This window comes from Stenella coeruleoalba (genome assembly GCF_951394435.1).
Source record: "Stenella coeruleoalba genome assembly, chromosome: 20".
Lineage (NCBI taxonomy): Eukaryota > Metazoa > Chordata > Mammalia > Artiodactyla > Delphinidae > Stenella > Stenella coeruleoalba.
Genome location: NC_137166.1, coordinates 10,636,892 through 10,656,688, shown reverse-complemented (window position 1 = coordinate 10,656,688; position 19,797 = coordinate 10,636,892). Strand labels below are relative to the sequence as shown.

The 19,797-nt window shown below is 43.5% G+C and overlaps 1 protein-coding gene across 1 annotated transcript in view; it reads right to left on the bottom strand.

Annotated features, from left to right (window-relative positions):
* The window catches only part of ADAMTS18 (ADAM metallopeptidase with thrombospondin type 1 motif 18), a 157,615-nt gene that overhangs the window by 8,192 nt on the left and 129,626 nt on the right, over positions 1 to 19,797 (bottom strand). The window contains exons 17-20 of the mRNA XM_079907168.1: positions 17,398 to 17,524; positions 13,937 to 14,141; positions 11,420 to 11,605; positions 5,374 to 5,586 (exon numbers count right to left, since the gene is read on the bottom strand). Of these exons, the coding sequence (XP_079763294.1) occupies positions 5,374 to 5,586; positions 11,420 to 11,605; positions 13,937 to 14,141; positions 17,398 to 17,524 (731 nt within the window). The remainder of the gene's footprint in view (positions 1 to 5,373; positions 5,587 to 11,419; positions 11,606 to 13,936; positions 14,142 to 17,397; positions 17,525 to 19,797) is intronic.

Below are 19,797 nucleotides of genomic sequence, written 5' to 3'. Positions count from 1 at the left end.
CTAGGCAATTCATCACAGTATTTAAAGAATTCCAGGCAATCTCTGCAGATACGATAGTGGAGGGGATAGTTCAAAACTTGGACAGCAAAAGAAATAAGTCTCCGAGACAGCTTTGGAATTATGCCCTCTGTGCCCAGCCGAATTCTGAGTTAGCTTGGTGGATATGGTGCTTCCTAGAAGTCAATTATTTCACTGTCCAACTGAAGTTTAAAAAAAAAGAAAAGACTAATAAGGAGTGTCAAGTTATATTTTTCCAGGCACACATATAAAGATATTTGTGCCTGGAAAACAAGAAAATATTATCAGGGGAAAAGATAGCCCTTTAAATAAATTTTTATATGTATTTTGCTTTTAAAAAATTCACTAAATTATGCTTATTATTTTTCTTATTTTATTGTGGACAGGTGCGGACTTCATCTTGGACAAGCATCACTATATGGATTGGCATTTGAGAGGAAAAGATACGTTGAGGTAAAAAGAGTATGAGTTTTGGATTTAGCCCCAAATTCAAATATAGCTGTATTAGTGTTATCAAATCATTTAAACCAGAAGTTGGCAAACTTTTTTTGTAAAGAGCAAGACAGTAAATATTTTTATTTGATTTACAATATTGTATTAGTCTCAGGTGTACAACAGAGTGATTCAAAATTTTTATAGATTATATTCCGTTTATAGTTATTATAAAATATTGGTTATAACCCCAGTGCTGTAAAACATGTCATTGTAGCTTATTTATTATATATACAGTAGTTTGTACCTTTTAATGCCCCTCCCACTCCGTTACTGGTTCTCTATATTTTTTACATTCTACATATAAGTGATAACAGTGTTTATCCTTCTCTATCTGACTTATTTCACTAAGCATAATACCTTCCTGGTCCATTGATGTTGCTGCAAATGGCATTATTTCCTTTTTTATGGCTGAGTAGTAGTCCATTATATACATGTACCACATCTTCTTTATCCACTCATCTGTTGATAGGTACTTAGTTTGCTTTCATATCTTGGTGATTGTAAATAATGCTGTTATGAAAATTAGGGTGCATGTATCTTTTTGAATTAGTGTTTTCTTTTTCTTTGGATACATACCCAGGAGTTGAACTGCTGGGTCATATGGTAGTTCTATTTTTAGTTTTTTAAGGAATGTCCATACTATTTTCCACAGTGTCTGCACCAATTTACATTCCCACCAACAGTGTATAGGGGTTCCCTTTTCTCCACATCCTCGCCAACATTTGTTATTTGCGTTCTTTTTGATGATAGCCATACTAAGAGGTGTGAGGTAACATCTCACTGTGTTTTTTTTTTTTAACGTAACTTTATTTTTGGCTGCGTTGGGTCTTCGTTGCTGTGTGCGGGCGGGCTTCCTGTAGTTGCAGGGCGAGTGGGGGCTACTCTTCAGTGTGGGCTTCTCATCGCAGTGGCTTCTCTTGTCGTGGAGCACGGGCTCTAGGCACGCAGGCTCAGTAGTTGCGGCATGCGGGCTCAAGAGTGCAGGCTCAGTAGTTGTGGCGCGTGGGCTCAGCTGCTCTGCGGCATGTGGGATCTTCTAGGACCAGGGCTTGAACCCGTGTCCCCTACATTAGCAGGCAGATTCTTAACCACTGTGCCACCAGGGAAGCCCCTCACTGTGGTTTTGATTTGCATTTCTCTGACGATCAGTGATGTTGAGCATCTTTTCATGTACTCTTTGGCCATCTGCATGTCCTCTTTGGAAAAGTGTTTATTCAGTTCTTCTGCCCATTTTTGATTGGGTTGTTTTGTTTTTTGATATGGATTTGTGTGAGTTGTGTATATGTTTTGGATATTATCCCCTTATTAGTCACATCATTTGCAAATATTTCCTCCCAGTCGGTAGGTTGTCATTTCATTTTGTCTATGGTTTCCTTTGATGTGAAAAGTTTTTAAGTTTAATTAGATCCCATGTGTTTATTTTTGCTTTAGTTTCCTTTGCCTGAGGAGGCAGACCTAAAAACACATTGCTACAATTTATGTAAAAGAATGTTCTGCCTATGTTTTCTTCTAGGAGTTTTATGGTTTCTGGTCTTACATTTAGGTCTTTACTCCATTTTGAGTTTATTTTTGTATATGGTATGAGAAAATGTACTAATTTCATTCTTTTACATGCAGTAGTACAGTTTTCCCAGTACCACTAATTGAAGAGACTATTTTCTCCACTGTATATTCTCGCCTCCTTCATTGTAGATTAATTGACCTTAAGTGCATGGGTTTAATTCTGGGCTCTCTATTCGGTCCCATTAATCCATGTGTCTGTTTTTGTGCCAGTATCATACTGTTTAGATTACCATAGTTTTTTAGTATAGTCTGAAGTCAGGGAGCATGATACCTCCAGTTCTGTTCTTCTTTCTCAAGACTGTTTTGGCTATTTAGGGTCTCTTTTGTTTCCAAACAAAGTTTAAGATTATTTGTTCCAGTCCTGTGAAAAATGCTATTGGTATTTTGATAGGGATTGCACTGAATATGTAGATTGCCTCGGGTAGTATGATCATTTTGACAATATTAATTATATTAATTCTTCTAATCCACAAACACAGTATATCTTTCCATCTGTTTATGACCTCTTCAGTTTCTTTGATCAGTGTCTTATAGTTTTATGAGTACAGGTCCTTTACCTCCTTGGGTAGGTTTATTCCTAGGTATTTTATTCTTTTTGAGGTAATTGTAAATGGGACTGTTTAATTTCTCTGACAGGTTGTTATTAGTGTATGGAAATATAACACATTTCTGTACATTAATTTTGTATCCTACAGCTTTACCAAATCCATTGATGAGCTGTGGTGGTTTTTTGGTGGTGTATCTTTAGGAGTTTCTATGTACGGTATAATGTCATCTACAAACAGTGACAGTGTTACTTCTTCTTTTCCAGCGTGGATTCCTTTTACTGCCCTGCCTTGTGCAGAGGCTGCTGACCGCTGCTTGGTGAGGCTGTGTCACAAGGTGGCTGGCTGCAGAACCCTGGGGTTAGTGCTGGCTTGCTGGGGAGCAGGGTCAGGGTCCAGGAGATCCCAGGGCTGAGGCCCACCTCCTGGTGCATTCAGCCAGGTCCTGGGGCTAGTGCCAGCCCAGTGGCAGGCAAAGTCAGGTCCTGGCGTCTGGCTGCAGAGTCCAGTGGTCCCAGAGGTTGTGTCTAAATGTTGGTGGGTAAAGCCATTTTCTGACACAGCTGCTGTGGGCCTGGCATGTCTCACAGCTTGTGTTGGCCTACTGATGAGTTGGGCTGGATCCCAGGGCAGCTGGCAGCCAAGGTATCTTAGAGCTGGTGTTGGCCTGCTGGTGGGTGGGCTGGGTCCCGCCATGGCTGCAGTTGTCCTGAGGCTGCTGTCCACCTGCTGGTGGGTGAGGCTGGTTCTGGGGCTAGAGCAGCCTCACCGGTAGGCTGGGCTTGGGCCCAGGGAGTCTTAAGGCAGCCTCTTTGCTGGTGGGTGGGGCAGCATCTGCACCTAGTTAAACTGCTTGGCCTGAGGCGTCCCAGTACTGGTGCCTTTAGGCTGGTAGGCAGGGCTGGATCCCTAGGCCAATCAGCTCGAGGGAGGTTACAAAATGGCGCTTGCCAGCACTAGTGTCCATGTGGTAGAATGAGCTCCCCCAATGCCAGTGTCTGTACCCAGGGTTTGTTCCAGTTGCTTCCTTCTTCTCCAGGAGACTCTCCAAGATCAGCAGGTAGGTCTGACCCAGGCTCCTTTCTAAGCATTGCTTATGCCCTAGGTCTCAGAGCGTGTGACATTCTGTGTGCACCCTTTAAGAGCGGTGTCTCTGTTTCCCACAGTGCTCCGGAACTCCTGAAAGTAAGCTCCACTGGCCTCCAAGGCCAGACGTTCTGAAGGCTCATCTTCCTGGTGCAGATCCCTCGCTCCCTGCGGACAAGCTCTGCAACTATAGCGATTCTCCCATTTGTGAATCACCCCCCTGGGGGTATACTGCGACTCTGCCTCTCCTACCCATCTCACTGTGGCTCCTTCGTTACATCTTTAGTTGTAGAAGATCTTTTCTGGTAGGTTCCGGTCTTTGTCGTCAATTGTCGTTCTGTAAATAGTTGTTATTTTGGTGTGCCCGTGAGAGGGGGTGAACTCCTACTCTGTCATCTGGGGAACTCTCCTCTCACAGTAGTACGTATTTTAGGCTTTATGGGCTATACGATTTTTGTTGCAGTTACTCAACTTTGCCTTTGCAGCACTAAAGCAGCCGTGAACACCACAAACAAATGAGCGTGGCTGTGCGCTAATAAAAGTTTATCCAGGCAGCAGCTGGCGGAGATGATTTGCCCACTGGAAATTATTTGCTGATCCCTGATCTAAATGATTTTACATGAATCAATTTCCAAATCTGTTAAAATTTTAAAAAGGAATTCATAGCAATAGGCATATCACCTAGTAGGAGCCTAGCCAATTAGAGAGATGCAATCATGCTAATTTCCTGATCTTTCCTCCACGTTTTAGTTCCCAGAGCCTCCCCAATACATACCCAAACCTACCTGGCTCCTGTGTTGCATGATGAGGTGGGTAGCACCTCTCAAGCCAGTGGGATCTCTGAAGAGCTATGTAACTCCCATTGGTTGTAACAATGCATGGACCAAAACACAGCTTTGGATTCCTGAGGGCGTATTATTCTCTGAGACTCAGCATCACATACCAATCCTAGCCCAAAGCAGTGTTTCGAGGATCTGAGTTTAAAAGCTGGGTGTCTTTGGCTGAATTGCCGAAGTCACTGAGCTTTACCTGCCTCAAAATAGGGACAGTAATACCCACTGATAATCCTCCAGGATGAACGGAGGGAATAGAGGATGCATGTACAGTCCGTAGCGTAGAAAGCGTTTGACAAATGTTAGCTATTATATTATTCAGAAACATGACATAAAAACCAAGCGAGTCAAGCCTCTGAGCAGCATTTCTAAAATACAGAAGACTCTCGTGATGGTTTGAACACCAGCACGATGTGACGGCCCTGGGACTAAGGACTTTATTTACTCATTACAAAAGGCCTCCCTGGTGGCGCAGTGGCTGAGAGTCCGCCTGCCGATGCAGGGGACACGGGTTCGTGTACTGGTCCGGGAGGATCCCACATGCCGCGGAGCGGCTGGGCCCGTGAGCCATGGCCACTGAGCCTGCGCGTCCGGAGCCTGTGCTCCGCAAGAAAAAAAAAAAAACCCAGCTCTGCAAGATATTATCATCTCCATTTTCTAGATGTGAAAATGGAGGCTCACAGATGATGGAATCTGCCCAGGGCCGCATGGGCAGTGGAGCTGGCCAAGGAGCTCAGGTTGTTTGGACAGGTCTGTAACAGCAGCAGTTGTAAACTGCCTCCTTTTCTTGAATCTCTCCTAGGTGTAAAATCCCTCAATCTGTGTGCACTCACCTGTTGCCATGGCGACGAATACCACCCAGCTGCCATACTGTACACTGGACGGGCTGGACACGCCCCTCGGTTGCAGGTTTCTTCCAAGTCCAGGTTTGGTTTCTTAATATTGCGGCACCGTCGCTCAGGGAGGGTTACCAGCTTGCCCTGGAAGGCCTTCTCGCTGCATTTCATTTCCCTCTTCCTTACCCCCAAACCACAGCTAGCGGAACACTAGGGGCCAAGAAAAGAGGCGTCAGTGTGCAGGCTCCACCGTTACGTCTGCTGCGCAGATGCGTTCTGACCTAAGGAGGCACCATCCACGTGTAATCCGAGGGACGGGACTGCAGCAGGTCAACCACACCACGCCGGGATCCCGAAAGCACTGCACCCAGTCCCTCGTGCTGTAGAGGCCAGAGAATCGGAGTCACAGAATTCATCCGTACCGTAGAACAAAATGAGGCCCTGCCCAGCAGGACCAGGAGACGCCACGTGGAGGGAGTGAGACAAAGTCTGAGAGAAAGACAAGATTGGCAGAGGATGTGATCAGGATCTCTGTGTAGTGACTGGATGTCCAGGAATACCTGAGGCCTCTCTGCAGAGTCAGGGCTCGGTGTGCCAAGGAAGCAGTGCAGGGGAAGAACCGTCAGATCACAAGTAACTTGCCTGCATTTTTACCCTGCCTCCCTCTTGGCTGAGATACAACCTGCAGCTGTGGTATGGCAGGAAAAACAGAGAAGGATGGAGGCTGATGGAAAGTATGAGAAAACCTGTTTTGGTTTTAAACAGTATTATGGAATACTGTACGAAGCCTTGATGAACTGAATAAATCCGTAAGAACTGGCATCAGTGTAACCATCATAAATAACGAAGGACAGGGATGGGATCGAGATGCTGGAGGACCAGGGTATGGAGCTCACCTTCTGCCACAAATACATCAAAAATACATCTGCACGTGGAATGATTCTCACAGAACATCTACTGAACCCTGGCAGGAGACCTCAGACTTTCAAAAGGGTAAGAAAATCTCCACGTAACTGGGTAGGACAAAAGAAAAAAGGAAAAAAAAGAGAGGACAGGATCTGTGCCCCTGGGAGGAAACTGTGCAAGGGGAAGGCTTTCTGCACCCTGGGAAGTCCCCTCACTGGCAGGGAGATCAACCAGGACAGAGGGGAAGCTTTGGAGCCTTGGAGGAGCACAGCAACCAGTTTGTAGAGGGCAAAGAGGAGAGAGACCTGCATGGAGGGTTGGCACCACTGCCCGGAACCCCCTAGCCTGAGATGCTCCTCCGCTGAGGCAGGCAGGGGCTGGGTGCTGACGCTCGGGATTTGGAGGTCAGACCCAGGGAGAGGACTGGGGTCGGTTGCTTGGAGACACCCAGAGGGGGCTAGGGCGTGGTATGCCCCAGCTGAGAAAGAAGCCTGAGCCCATTAGAGAGGCAAGGCACTATTGTTTGGGGGGGGGGGTGTGCTAGGAGGGGGGCAGGACCGCCATAGGAGCTTCTTTCTCTGTGAGGGCACTCTCGGCAGCAAAGTCCTGGAGGGGAAAGTCTGCAACCTAGGTTACTCTACCCAGCAAGATTACCATGTCGAATAGAAGGGGAGGGAAAGAATTTCTCAGACAAGCAAAAACTAAAAGAATACAGCAGTACTAAACCCATCCTAGAAGAAATACTGAAAGGTCTTTTCTAAACAGAAAGGAAGATATAGGAAGGAGGAAATCACAAATGGAAAGTAAATCACTTAAAGAATTCAATATACAGATCAAAAGGAAAAAAAAACCTATCTGTGAAAGCAATGATAAACACAGGAACAGCAAAAGGATAAACAAGAAGATGTACAAAAGGACATGAAAATCATAAAATGTGGGGAAAGAGTAAGAAAATGTAGATTTTTTTTTTTAGAATGTCTTTGAGCCTATTTGACTATCAGTCTAAAGCAAGCAGATATAGGAAGAGGTGAACATACTTGAAAAACAGGGCAACCACAAATCAAAAACGTACAATGGATTCACAAAAACCAAAAGGAAGAAAACACAAGCATAAAATAAAAGGAAATCATTAAACCACAGAAAGAAAAACAAGAAGAACGGAACAAAGAAGAAACAGAATTAACTGGAAAACAAGGTTTAAAATGGCAATAAATACATATGTATCAATAATTTCCTTAAATGTCAATGGACTGAATGCTCCAATCAAAAGACACAGAGTGGCAGACTGGATTAAAATACAAGAGACCCACCGTAGGGCAGAGGACACAAATAGATTGAAAATGAGGGGATGGAAGAAGATACTTCATACAAACAGAAACGACAAGAAAGCGGGAGTCACAATACTTGTATCAGACAAAATAGACTTTTTCTTTATGGCCTCTGTTTTAAAGAAGGACACTATATAATGATAAGAGGGTCACTACAAGAAGAGGATTTTACACTCCTTAACTCCTAATATAGGAGCACCAAAATACATAAAACAAGTCCTAACAGACATAAAGTCTCCAACTATTATTGTATTCCTGTCAATCTCTCCCTTTAACACCCCACTCACATCAATGGACGTATCTTCTAGACAGAAAATCAAAGACAACAGAGATCCTAAATGATACAATAGAACAGTTACACTTAATTGATATTTTTGGGACATTACATCAAAAAAACCCAAACAAACCAGAATACACATTCTTTTCAAGTACACATGGAACATTCTCTAGGACTGACCACATACTAGGGCACAAAACTAACCTCAACACATTTAAGAGTATAGAAATTATTTTGAGCATCTTCTCTGACCGCAATGGCATGAAGCTAGAAATCAACCATAGGAAAAGAAATGAGAAAAAAACCGATTACATGGAGACTAAACGATGTGCTACTAGAAAAACCAATGGGTCAACAAGGAAATCAAAAAAGAAACTAAAAAGTACCTTGAAACAAATGAAATGAAAGCACGACCACACAAAAGCTATGGGATGCAGCAAAATCAGTTCTTACAGGGAAGTTCCTAGAAATACATGCCTTCCTCAAAACAACAAGAAAAATCTCAAACAACCTAACCTACTACCTGAAATAATTAGAAAAAGGAGAGTAAATTAGAAAAAGGAGAGTAAACAAACGAAAGGCAGCAGAAGGAAGGAAACAATACAGTTTAGAGGAAATAAAACATTAAAAAATAGAAAAAAATAAAATCAAGAACTGGTTCTTTGAAAGGATAAATGAAATTGACAAACCTCTGACCAGACTCACCAAGAAGAAAAAGAGAACCCAAATAAACAAAATAAGAAATGAAAAATGCCTTAAAGACTTAAACATAAAACATGACACTGTAGAACTCCTAGAAGAGAGCATAGGCAAAACGTTCTCTGACATAAATCATACCAGTGTTTTCTTAGGTCAGCTTCCCAAGGCAATAGAAATAAAAACAAAAATAAACAAGTGGGACCCAATCAAACTTACAAGGTTTTTTACAGCAAAGGAAACCATAAAAAAACTGAAAACCTGTGGAACGGGAGAAAACTTTTGCAGATGATGCAACCAACAAGGGCTTAATCTCCAAAATATACAAACAGCTCATACAACTTAACAACAGAAAAAACAACCCAATTGAAAAATGGGCAGAAGACCTAAATAAACATTTCTCCAAAGAAGGCGTACAAATGGCCAATAGGCACGTGAAGAGATGCTCAACATCACTAATTATTAGGGAAATGCACATCAAAACTACAGTGAGGTACCACCTCACACTGGTCAGATGGCCATTATTAAAAAGTCTACAAATAACAAATGCTGGAGAGGGTGTGGAGAAAAGGGAACGCTCCTGCCCTGTTGGTGGGAATGTAAGTTGGTGCAGGCACTGTGGAAAACCGTATGGAGGTTCCTCAGAAAACTAAAAATAGAATTGCAACATGATCCAGCATATAACCAGACAAAAAACTTTAACTCAAAATGATACATGCACCCCTACGTTCATAGCAGTACTATTCACAATAGCCAAGACATGGAACCAACCTAAATGTCTATTGACAGACGAATGGATAAAGAAAATGTGGTACATATATGCAATGGAATATTACTCAGCCATAAAAAAGAATGAAATTATGCCATTTGCAGCAACATGGATGGATCTAGAGATTATCATACTAAGTGAAATAAGTTAGAAGGAGAAGGACAAATACCATATGGTATCACTTATATGTGGAATCGAAGATATGACACAAATGAACCTATCTATGAAACAGAAACAGACACACAGACATAGTGAACAAACTTGTGGTTGCCAAAACGGAGGGGTGGAGGGAGAGCGATGGATTGGGAGTCTGGGGTTAGTAGATGCAAATTATTACATTTAGAATGGATAAACTACAAGGTCCTGCTGTATAGTACAGGGAACTATATCCAATCTCCAGGGATAAACCATAATGGAAAAGAATATAGAAAAGAATGTATACATGTGTATAACTGAGTCACTTTGCTGTACAGCAGAAATTAGCACAACACTGTAAATCAACTCTACTTCAATAAAGATAAAATAAATAAATAATAAAGGATAACACTGAGCTTATACTTACAGTAGCTCTATGAGGGAGGGAGGTACAAGTGTTGGCTCCAAGGTGCCAAGGAGGAAAATGAGGCTTAGCCCAAGGTCACACCTGTAGTAATCACTGAAGGCTGCTTTTTAATGGGCTAAGTCTGATTCAAGCCCATGCCTTTAGCCATTAGGTTATAATGTCTCTTAAAGAAAATGAGCGAGGAGGAGAGAGGCGGACGCGTTGCTCTATACTTGTCATCTACATACAATGAAAGGGCATTGATGGAAAAGACCCAGAGGCTGTTGGGATAGAAGCCCCTCCACTACTGGACCTCACCATCCCCACTAGTGACCTTTTCTCTTTCTGGGCATCTATCTTGCTCACCAGACGGTGGACTCCATAAGAGCAGAGACCTCGCCTTACGTGTTTCTGATGGACACTTGCGGTTTGGCATCTTTTCTCATGTTTCCTATGCCTGTGAACTCAAAGGATTTTCCCAAGCTAGAAGTCTGGGGGGCATCTTTAAATCTTCCCTCTCCCCTACCCAACATATGCCTGAAGGTACCAGCCGGCTTCTTTAGGAACTCTCAAAGACCCTGCTTCCTGCCATCCCTGGAAAACTTTCATCTTTCATTTTCATCACTGCAACATCCAGGCAAGCGGCTTTCCTGCCTCTGGCTTTGGGTTCCCCTCTGTCTGAGATGAAAACCTGATCGTTCCACTGCTTTATTTAAAATTTTAAATAGCTCCCCAACCTTTATAGGATATATTTGTAGCCCGCCACCCCCGGCCCTCACGAGCTGTGCCTGATGAAACCTCCAGCTTCCACCCCGACCCCCTGCCCAGTTCCGCCCTGACTGCGTTATATTCTCCGGTCTCTCCCTTGCGTAGGGTGCACCCTCTGTCTGAACAGCCCTGGCCCTGGCTTTGCCTGATTCCTGCTCATCCCTCAGGCTCTCACTCCCTGGAAAGTCTCTTCTGCCAAGGTCTCCTCCTGACGCGGGGGTTGGGTGGACCTCAGGCTCTCCCGTGGGATCACAGACCTCTACCTCAGCACTCCGCTTACCTTACCTGTATTTTTTTTTTATTTATATAAATTATTTATTTTTGGCTGCGTTGGGTCTTCGTTGCTGTGCCTTGGCTTTCTCTAGTTGCGGCTAGCAGGCTCTAGAGCGCAGGCTCAGTAGTTGTGGCGCACGGGCGTTTAGTTGCTCCGCGGCACGTGGGATCTTCCCGGACCAGGGCTCGAGCCCGCGTCCCCTGCATTGGCAGGCGGATTCCCAACCACTGCGCCGCCAGGGAAGTCCCACCTGTATTTTTATACCCATGCTTTATACGTACGGTTTGGTACCTCCACGGCCCAGGCACTGCCCAGTCAGTGTGATGGGTGCTTTATTAACATGCGAGGAAGAAATCAGCAGGGAAGAGTGAATAGTAAGCAGCCACTTGGTATACACGTGTGGAACAGAGAGGAGCACTGAGTGGATGCTGGGGGATGAGCTGAGCATTCCCAACAAAACCCAGCACTACATCTAAACTCATACCTCACTCCACGAAGAGACGACCCACTGGAGCCGACTGTTCTTGGGACATCGTCCTAGGACGCAGCCCTCCTGCGGTTCTGGTCTCGGGCTGCTGGCACACAAGCTCTCAGGGACGTCCTCTACCGTGGCAGAACTTTTACACAGGACTTCACGTCTCCTCACCCCTCGTCCACAGGTCTTAGAACACTGGAGATTTAAAAAAAGGCATGTACATGCTAGTCTCAAAAGACTGTCTTCCAGATGAATGTATTAATGAAGGGTTTACAGAGCAATTTTTAAGCACTAGAACCAAATGCCCAATAAAATCCCTTGCAGCCAGCAGAATAAATCTTTCCTCCCTCCAGAGCCTCTAAGTACAGATTACTGTTCCCTTTCAACATTCTGAATGCCCAGGGGTTGCTGTGTTGCCCCAGGTCTGAAGACAAGTTTTATTCTTAATGGAGAAGAGAGGGGTTCTGTGCACAGCACACATGATAACAATTTGGAAAATGGTACAGGGCCTATTCATGGATGTAACTGTATCTCTCTCTGGCACAAGGCAGAGTCAATCTGGGCATTGGTGAAAGAGGACTGTCAGTGCTTCGGACAAGGAGAATAATAGCAAAGTATAATATGTACAATAGGGACGGCAACAGACCGTGACATTTATGAAAATGGGCTGGGAGTGTCCAATTCCTGCCCCTAACATCTGCTGTTTCTAGGCGGGGCATTTGCTAACTCTTGGGGAAAAACTAAGTCGACACTCGTCAAATATTTGGAGGTAACTGTGCACGGTGGTCTCATACTCTTCTACTCTTACTGTCTTGACCTTCACAAGCACTGTGAAATATGTAGGCGGCAAATCATCTCCTGGCTTTCGGATTTGTACTTCACGAGTTGCCAAGATCACTTAGAAGACTTTGGCCCCAGGCTGGGGTGTGCCCTCAAGGGACGTGTCCCCTCCCTGGCCTTTACAGTCTTCTTGTTGGCCTCTCAGAAGGGCCGCACGAGATGTGGTCCCGCTTGTCTTGGCTGTCTGAGTTTGCAAACATCTGGGGCACCGTTCCAAGCCTGCTCAGAGGACCGGTGGGAATTCTCATTCTTCCTATTTCTAAGGGAGATGGAGACAGGATGATGACGATATCATAATCATCTCTCTGCAAACCACAGCAGAGAATGTTTATTGAATGCCTTCTGTGCACGGTGATATACCTTAGTGTATACCAGGGCCTGTATCACATGACCCTCTAAACAGCCCATGAGATAACTGCTATTATCCCATTTTACAAAGGAGGTGTCTGAGTCACAGAGCTTAGGTACCTTGACCAAGATGAATCGACCGTCTGCCAAGTTGTGGAGATGGGCAAATTCGTCTGATATCAGACCAGGGCTCTGCACCCCTAAACATCTCTCATTCATGTTCATAACATCCAAGTAGTTAAATTCTTATTCAATAGAATTCTTATTTATCGCGATTTTTTTCCAGCATGTTAAAATGTTTAAATTGCTTCCCAAATGGTTTCCAGAGCCCTGGTCTCTAATGGAAGAGCTGGTGGCTATCACAGTTCTGAAGGACCCCTTTCATACTGAGTAAGTTCTCAAAAGGACATATTTGGTTTTAGCTGTCAAATAAAAGGGGGTGTGAGGGTGCAAGGCTAAACTGCGTCCGAAATCAATACTGTCCAGGATGTAATGCACCCTATGCGGAAACTCGGTAGAAATGTGGTCAGGGGCTCCTACCTGTCTTCATAGTTCAGGTGATGAAACCTCTGCTTGCCATCCATGGTTGGGCAGAGGCTGGGCTCTCACCTGCAAGGATGCTGTGTACCAGGGTTCTTGGCACATTTTGGACCAGATAATGGTGGGGGTCCAGACACTTTTTACAATGCCCTGTGCATGGTAGGATGTTTCCCTCTACCAACCAGATGCCAGTAGTACCATCCTCCAGAGCTGTGACGATCAAAATGTCTCCACGGCCAAATTCCCCTGGGGGGCAAACTGCCTCCAGCTGAGACCCTCTGAGTTGTGAATGTCAGGTAGTTCTAGGGCTCTTCCAACTTCATGAGTTTGTACCTTTCATTGGGAGTTCGAGGCAAGAGCCAACTTCACGCCCAACTCCTCTCTGTAGCCTAATAACTGCACCTCTTATCACTGAAGCAAGATGATGCCTCGTTCTACGTTTCTATGCCTAGTTCTTGCTATTTTCCGTTTGCTTTGGAGAATTCAGTAGCCAGTTTCATCTGCCAATCCTCCAACACTCACTAGTCTAGCCTAAATGGCCTCCATATTCTAATTTTTTAGGAGATCAGACTTTGAAGTATTCTAAGCTGTCGTACAGGGGGGTCTCACACTTCCGGCTGCATCAGCATCGCTACAAATGCTCATTCAAATGCCCCATTTCCCATTAACTCAGTGTGATTCCCACAAACGTACCAACAGCTGAGACACTCTTAGGGGAAAAAAGATACCACCCATATTTTTGTCACCTTCCTTTTCCATGGGGAATGAATCCAATGACTCCAAGCCTTTGCCACTTACCTGAGACCAGGGCCCAGGGCTCCATTCTGGAGGGCAGGCATGGCTGTTGCAGACTTGAACCTGAGTGGGTGTGCTCACTGGGCAGAGAGAATGCAACACCGCTTCCTCCTTTTGGAAGGGCTTCTTCTGGACACACTGGACCTTCCTGCTCTGCTGGCCCCCCGCACATGACCGGCTGCACACGCTCCATTCACCTGGCTTCCAGCTTTCAGTGAAAGACAGAATTACTTCTGGTGAAGCTAAGACTAAGGATCATCAATTCCAAAGCAGTTACTGTGAAAGATTAACCACCTGATGAAAGTCTAAGGTCAACTGTAGAACCAATATGGCCAATTCATACTGATTCTGCTTTCATAGATTTTCAAGCCTACGTGAGTGTGGTCCATTTGTAGGGAATCACACGGAATCACCACGTGATTCTGGGGAAAAATACGTTCCTGTCCTCTGCAGGCAAAGAAACATGTGCCATCTGGAAGTGTGAGCGATTCATTCGTTCAGCCAATTGGGATCTTAAACCCTGCGCCACGGGATCTCCTAGGCATTAGGGTTGGAAAAGATGGATGAAACAATGCTTTTCCCATTAAGAAGCTTATGGAAGAGGTGGCTATGTGGACAAATAAAGAAGATACTTGCTGATAATTGCTACAAAGAAGTTAATAAAAGTACAATAATGAGACTAATGAAACAAGGGTTCAGTGAGGGGAAGAGAGAGGGGTGTGTGTGTGTGTGTGTGTGTGTGCACGCGTGCGAGCATCTGAAAGAGAGAGGGGCACATTCGGAGAGGGTCTTACAAAGACTATTTCTAAGTAGGTGGTTCCCTACTTAGAAATAACTTTTTCTGGTTAGCCTTAAACTTTACTGATGGGTTAGAGATATAATCTCGAATTCTTTATTTAAAGATTGCCAGGTCGCTACTTTTTTTTTCCCAGCTGTCTGAGACTTGGTGTACACTGAAGAATGGTCAACTGCAACCAAGAATCCTTGTCAACAACTGGCTGTGATTAATTGAAATTCTCTGATTCGAAGGCCTAGCATTAAAAAGATCCACCAGATAGGATCACGATACGTTTCAAAGCATCAGTGTCTAAAACTGCTCTTGGTTTACAAATCTTCTAAGTATCATTTGAAAGCATAAAAACATCACCCAGACCAAATGTGTGTTTGTTACACGTCTGCATTTCTGCATCTTCCTAGTCCTAGGATATTTGCTCTGGTTTCCCCTGCCCCCCTCAAGCCTGAGGCGTGAGGTTAAAGACCTTTCTGTTAGTCCAGAGAATGTAGCACATGAGTTCTAGGATTCTAAAACATTGCATAATCCATGTTATCTTAGTTAGAGAGATGATACCAAATAAAAGAACTCCTTGTATTTGTATGATCATTTTCTCTTACAGTAAGATGCAAAGAAAAGATATATATTATCATGAAATTATTAGTTTTAATCAACCCCGACCTCACAGACCTGATTCCTCCACTTTCCATTTTCTCCCTTATTGCCTTTTTTTTTTTTTTTTGGCCGTGTCTTGTGCCTTGTGCAGAGTCCTGACCGCTGGACCACCAGGGAAGTCCCCTTACTGCGTTTTTATATTTATCATTTTTATAGCACGTATCTCACTGCATCTCAATTATCTGTTTACACATCCAGCTCTTCCATTCGATGGTGGGTTCATTGATGGCAGGAAATACAAGCTATTCATCTCCATCTTCCAGTCCTCAGCTGAGGGCCTGGCGTACCGTAGGACATATAACATGGTCATTACATGGGAAAATAATGGAGTTAGATCAGATGAACTCCTTTGTCCTTAGAGCTCTAATAGTCTAAGCCCTTATTTCTAGTATATCTCTGCAGAAGAACAGTCCCTAAAAGGTCCCATTATTCAACAGGAAATACTGAGATAAATAATAGGGTTGCAGGGAATTCCCTGGAAGTCCAGTTGTTAGGACTTCGCAGGTTTGATCCCCAGTCAGGGAACTAAGATCCTGCATGCCTCTCACTGCGAGGCCAAAAAAAAAAAAAAAAAAAAAAAAAAAAATAGGGTGGCATAAAAGGGAAAAGAAACAAAAGACACTGCCCATTTGACTCCAACTCTGCAGAGTCACTGCAGGGGCTGTTCTGCTTTTAAAGAGCCAGCAAACTTGTTACTGCACAGAATATCATTTCTATGTGGAGCTATCAGGAAAGTTCTGGGAGTTAAGCATGACTAACGCTCTCTCTCCCTTTTCATGGAGGTACATACGAATGGGGTTTCTTTCTTTTCTTGGCGGAGATAAACAATGATGGAAAGGAGGCTTAAAATAAGAAAACATTAGCTTACATTCAAGTGTACTGACAATCCCTACACGTACCTAAACGTACACACACATGCGCGCACACACCCCCCCATCTAAGGGAGAGATTATTCCACAAGGATCAGTAACACTGTCTGGTTATCACGTCTTAGAGCCACGGGATATTTTTAGAGCCAGACATTTCTTAGCAAGAGAGAAAATTCCATGGAAGCCCCCCACATGTCTTTCTCCTTTTTGTGTTCAGGATACAGCTGGTTCCAAACTCTAAGGGAAAAACGGAGTTGACAATTGGGCCTAGGGGATTGGTGGGGAGCTGAAGCCCCAAACGATTATGACAAATACACTATTTACAGGGAAAAAAATATGTATGTATATAAAAAGACTGTGCAATATAATCGCATCACCACAAAGCAAACACTACTTATTAAGATGATCGGAAACAGCAGGGAACACAACAGTGCTGCAGAAGAAACCCTGTCAACTCTATATAAATACATTTGGCAGAAGATAAATCAAACAAGAAGAGACTCCATTTGGCTGGGAACATTAGTTAAAACTAGCGTTCAAATAGTAGTGTGGCTAAAATCAATCCAAAAGCAAACCCACTGAGCTCCCCACCGTGTCTCTTCATCAAAAATGGGGTTACCACTTGGGCTCTATACCCTTCCTTTTAACTTTGTGTCTTGCTACTGTGTAATTTGCATTTGGGCTTTCATGGGTTGCAGAGTAATATGATTTTTAAATTCTTGGATGACTCTCTAAACGTTAAGCATACAACCACATAGAAATTTAACTAACGTACGATTCTGTGTTATTTAAATATCTGTTTTAGTTCAGAGAAGAGGGGTCTCTATGAAAAGGTTGAAAAAAGATGCCTTTATGCCTTTTTTTTACCCCAAGCTTACGTTGGCATAGCCAGAGTCTGAGTGTCTGAAGCAGATTTGTGTTTTTCAAGTTATATATTTTAACTGCAACTCTCGTCTCCTTTCTTATATTGCCTTTTTTGGGGGGTGGGGTGGGGCGGGGGGTATTCTGTCTATCTTTGAATGACTTTTTTTTTTTTTTTTTGAATCACTTTGGATCAGAGGCATCAACAGTGGCTTCAACCATCTCCTATCAACAATAAAGGCACTCAAGTACAGATGCAACCAGAAAGACATTTCCAGATGACTTACTAGGCAGGGCAGGAGAAGGCATTGCACATTTTGGGTTCAGTTGCTGGCTTGGCTCTCGCATTGCAGAATGAGGAATTGACTTGAGTGTTTTGATCCCGTAAGCAAATGGCCTTGACACTTATGTAACCTAATAAGACATGAGAAGTTACAAAGTGAAAATTGCAGGTAACCAATTCCGCTTAGTTTCCAAGTGCAGCTTCGGGTTTACCAGGGTTCTGATAATTTACTGAAGATACAGAACCTAAATATTGTACGAAAACACTTCCTTCTGATAAAATCTACAACTCATGTGAATTCCACCCTCATGCCACGCCCCCCCTAACAGTTTTCATATTTTAATACTTTTTAACATGTAGCGTCTTAGTTTTCAGGACTGCCGTGGATTCTAGAACGATATAAAGACAGAGCAATATTTTGAAATTGAAAACAATTTTGAAAACGGGGCAATATCTGTTTGAGGGAAGTATCCCAGAAGCTTTGACTCACACTGCACATATCTAAGGGAAAATGTTCTGCAAAGAAAAATCTTGGGGGAATTCTGTGTGGAAACTCTAAGATTTTGCTTTTTCATGAAGCACCTTCTACACTTGCCTGAGTATGTGCGCATATAAACAAAAAGTTGAACTCACTGAATATGTGTTCATACTTGTCCGCAAGGACTCTGGTTTTTTGTTTCTGTCTGTTCACCCCACTGCCTTGTTTTCGATATTCATTTCAGGACCTCTCATCAAGATACACTTTATTTTGTGTGTGATTAACTGTATTTGTCAGCTCCCCACATAGGAACGCTGCCCCCTCTTTCAATTCTCTTTATTCACATGGACTTTTCCTTAAAATGGAATCTGAGCAACAGTGAAAAGTCACTCCCGCTAGAATGATTAGGTTGAAGGGGGTTTACTTTCAGGGGGAACTGATCAAAATATTGGGACTCCCTAAAGTCAAGAGTTTGCTTCTGGAGAACGTATTCATTTGGACTTGTCTTCTCTTAGACTTCCGACATGCTATGGTCTGTGAGTCACACGAAGGTGTTGCTAACTCAAGGCAAAGGAGAATCCCATAATGCACTTGTCCAGCATCCTCCCCTTGGTTGTATTTATTCCCTGTAAATGGAAAATGGATTGACTCTCTCTCTTTCCCAAGGAACCTGTGCTCTCTCTGGAATAGCAGGAAGTTATCGCGAATGATCTCAAAGAGCATTTGATACATGAACAACTGCTCATGCTCGAAGACTACGTGAAAAACAGCATAAAGATTATGGTTTCTGTTCTGTTAAAAAAAGAAAAAAAAGAACATAAAATGATACATGTGTGGCATGTGTCTGAGTATGTGAAACACGTGTTTTTATGTTTGCTTAAGAAAAAGAATACGATATAGACCAAAGTATTAACACTGGCTATTGCTGATTAAAAGATTATGGGAGATTATTTTCTTCTTTATAGCATATTGCTTTTAAAATGTGTATTAATAAAAAATATATTCCCTTTTAATTATTTCATATATATTTTTAAAAAGAAGTATTTCTTCATATTTTGTTAACTAGCATGGGCAGCTGAAGACAGAATTTCTTCACTTTCTGTATTTCAGCTCTGTCTCTGGTCCCAAGGTGGCCCATTTTGCTCAGTGGGATGGACACAGTAGGGAGACCCACTGTCACCAGGTGCTCTGAGCATGAGGAAATGAGGGACCAACCTTCATGCTTTGGTTTCATGGACTCATTTATGGACTCATTCTTCTTCCCAAAGGGCAAGTGTGACAAAGATTGACTTACCAACCAATATGTGATATTTTGGGACCTAAATAAAATGCCTCCCGTCTACGCACTGAGAGGATGGCTGTGGTTTTTCCCTTCCTTACAAGGGCTATTTCTCGGATTTAATCCATTTCCCTGCGGGGCTGGAATGCCACTGCTTCCACGTGTCAGATCGCTGTCTTAAGTCTGCCTTGCGTGTGTTTTCACTGTCTTGCCCCTACCTTCTCTAAGTCCCACTGGGAGGCTGACAACAACAGAGAAGTCAGGACAGAAAGACACGAAGCTGTGAGCTGAAAAATCCATCAATGACTCAATCCTTATAAGAAATGGACACATATTTTCTATTTCCCCCCCTTGTAAGTTTCAGATGCCTAACTCTTGAGTCCTGGTTGTGGCTGACTTGAGATTTGTGTGAGTGGGTTCCTTTCTACCTAGGAAAATCCCCGAAGAGTACAAATAATATTTGCTTTTTTTTCTTACAGTGACAGTTCCCATAGAGATAGTTCTTTTGTTGCTTATTTAAACCATACAGTGGAAATACGTCTGGAGTGAAAGAACCTCTTTTTTTTTAAAAAAAAAAAACAGGGCAGGTGAGGGGGGGTTCTACAAAAGGAAACTGAGGCGGGGGCCAGACCACGCGGGGTCCAGTG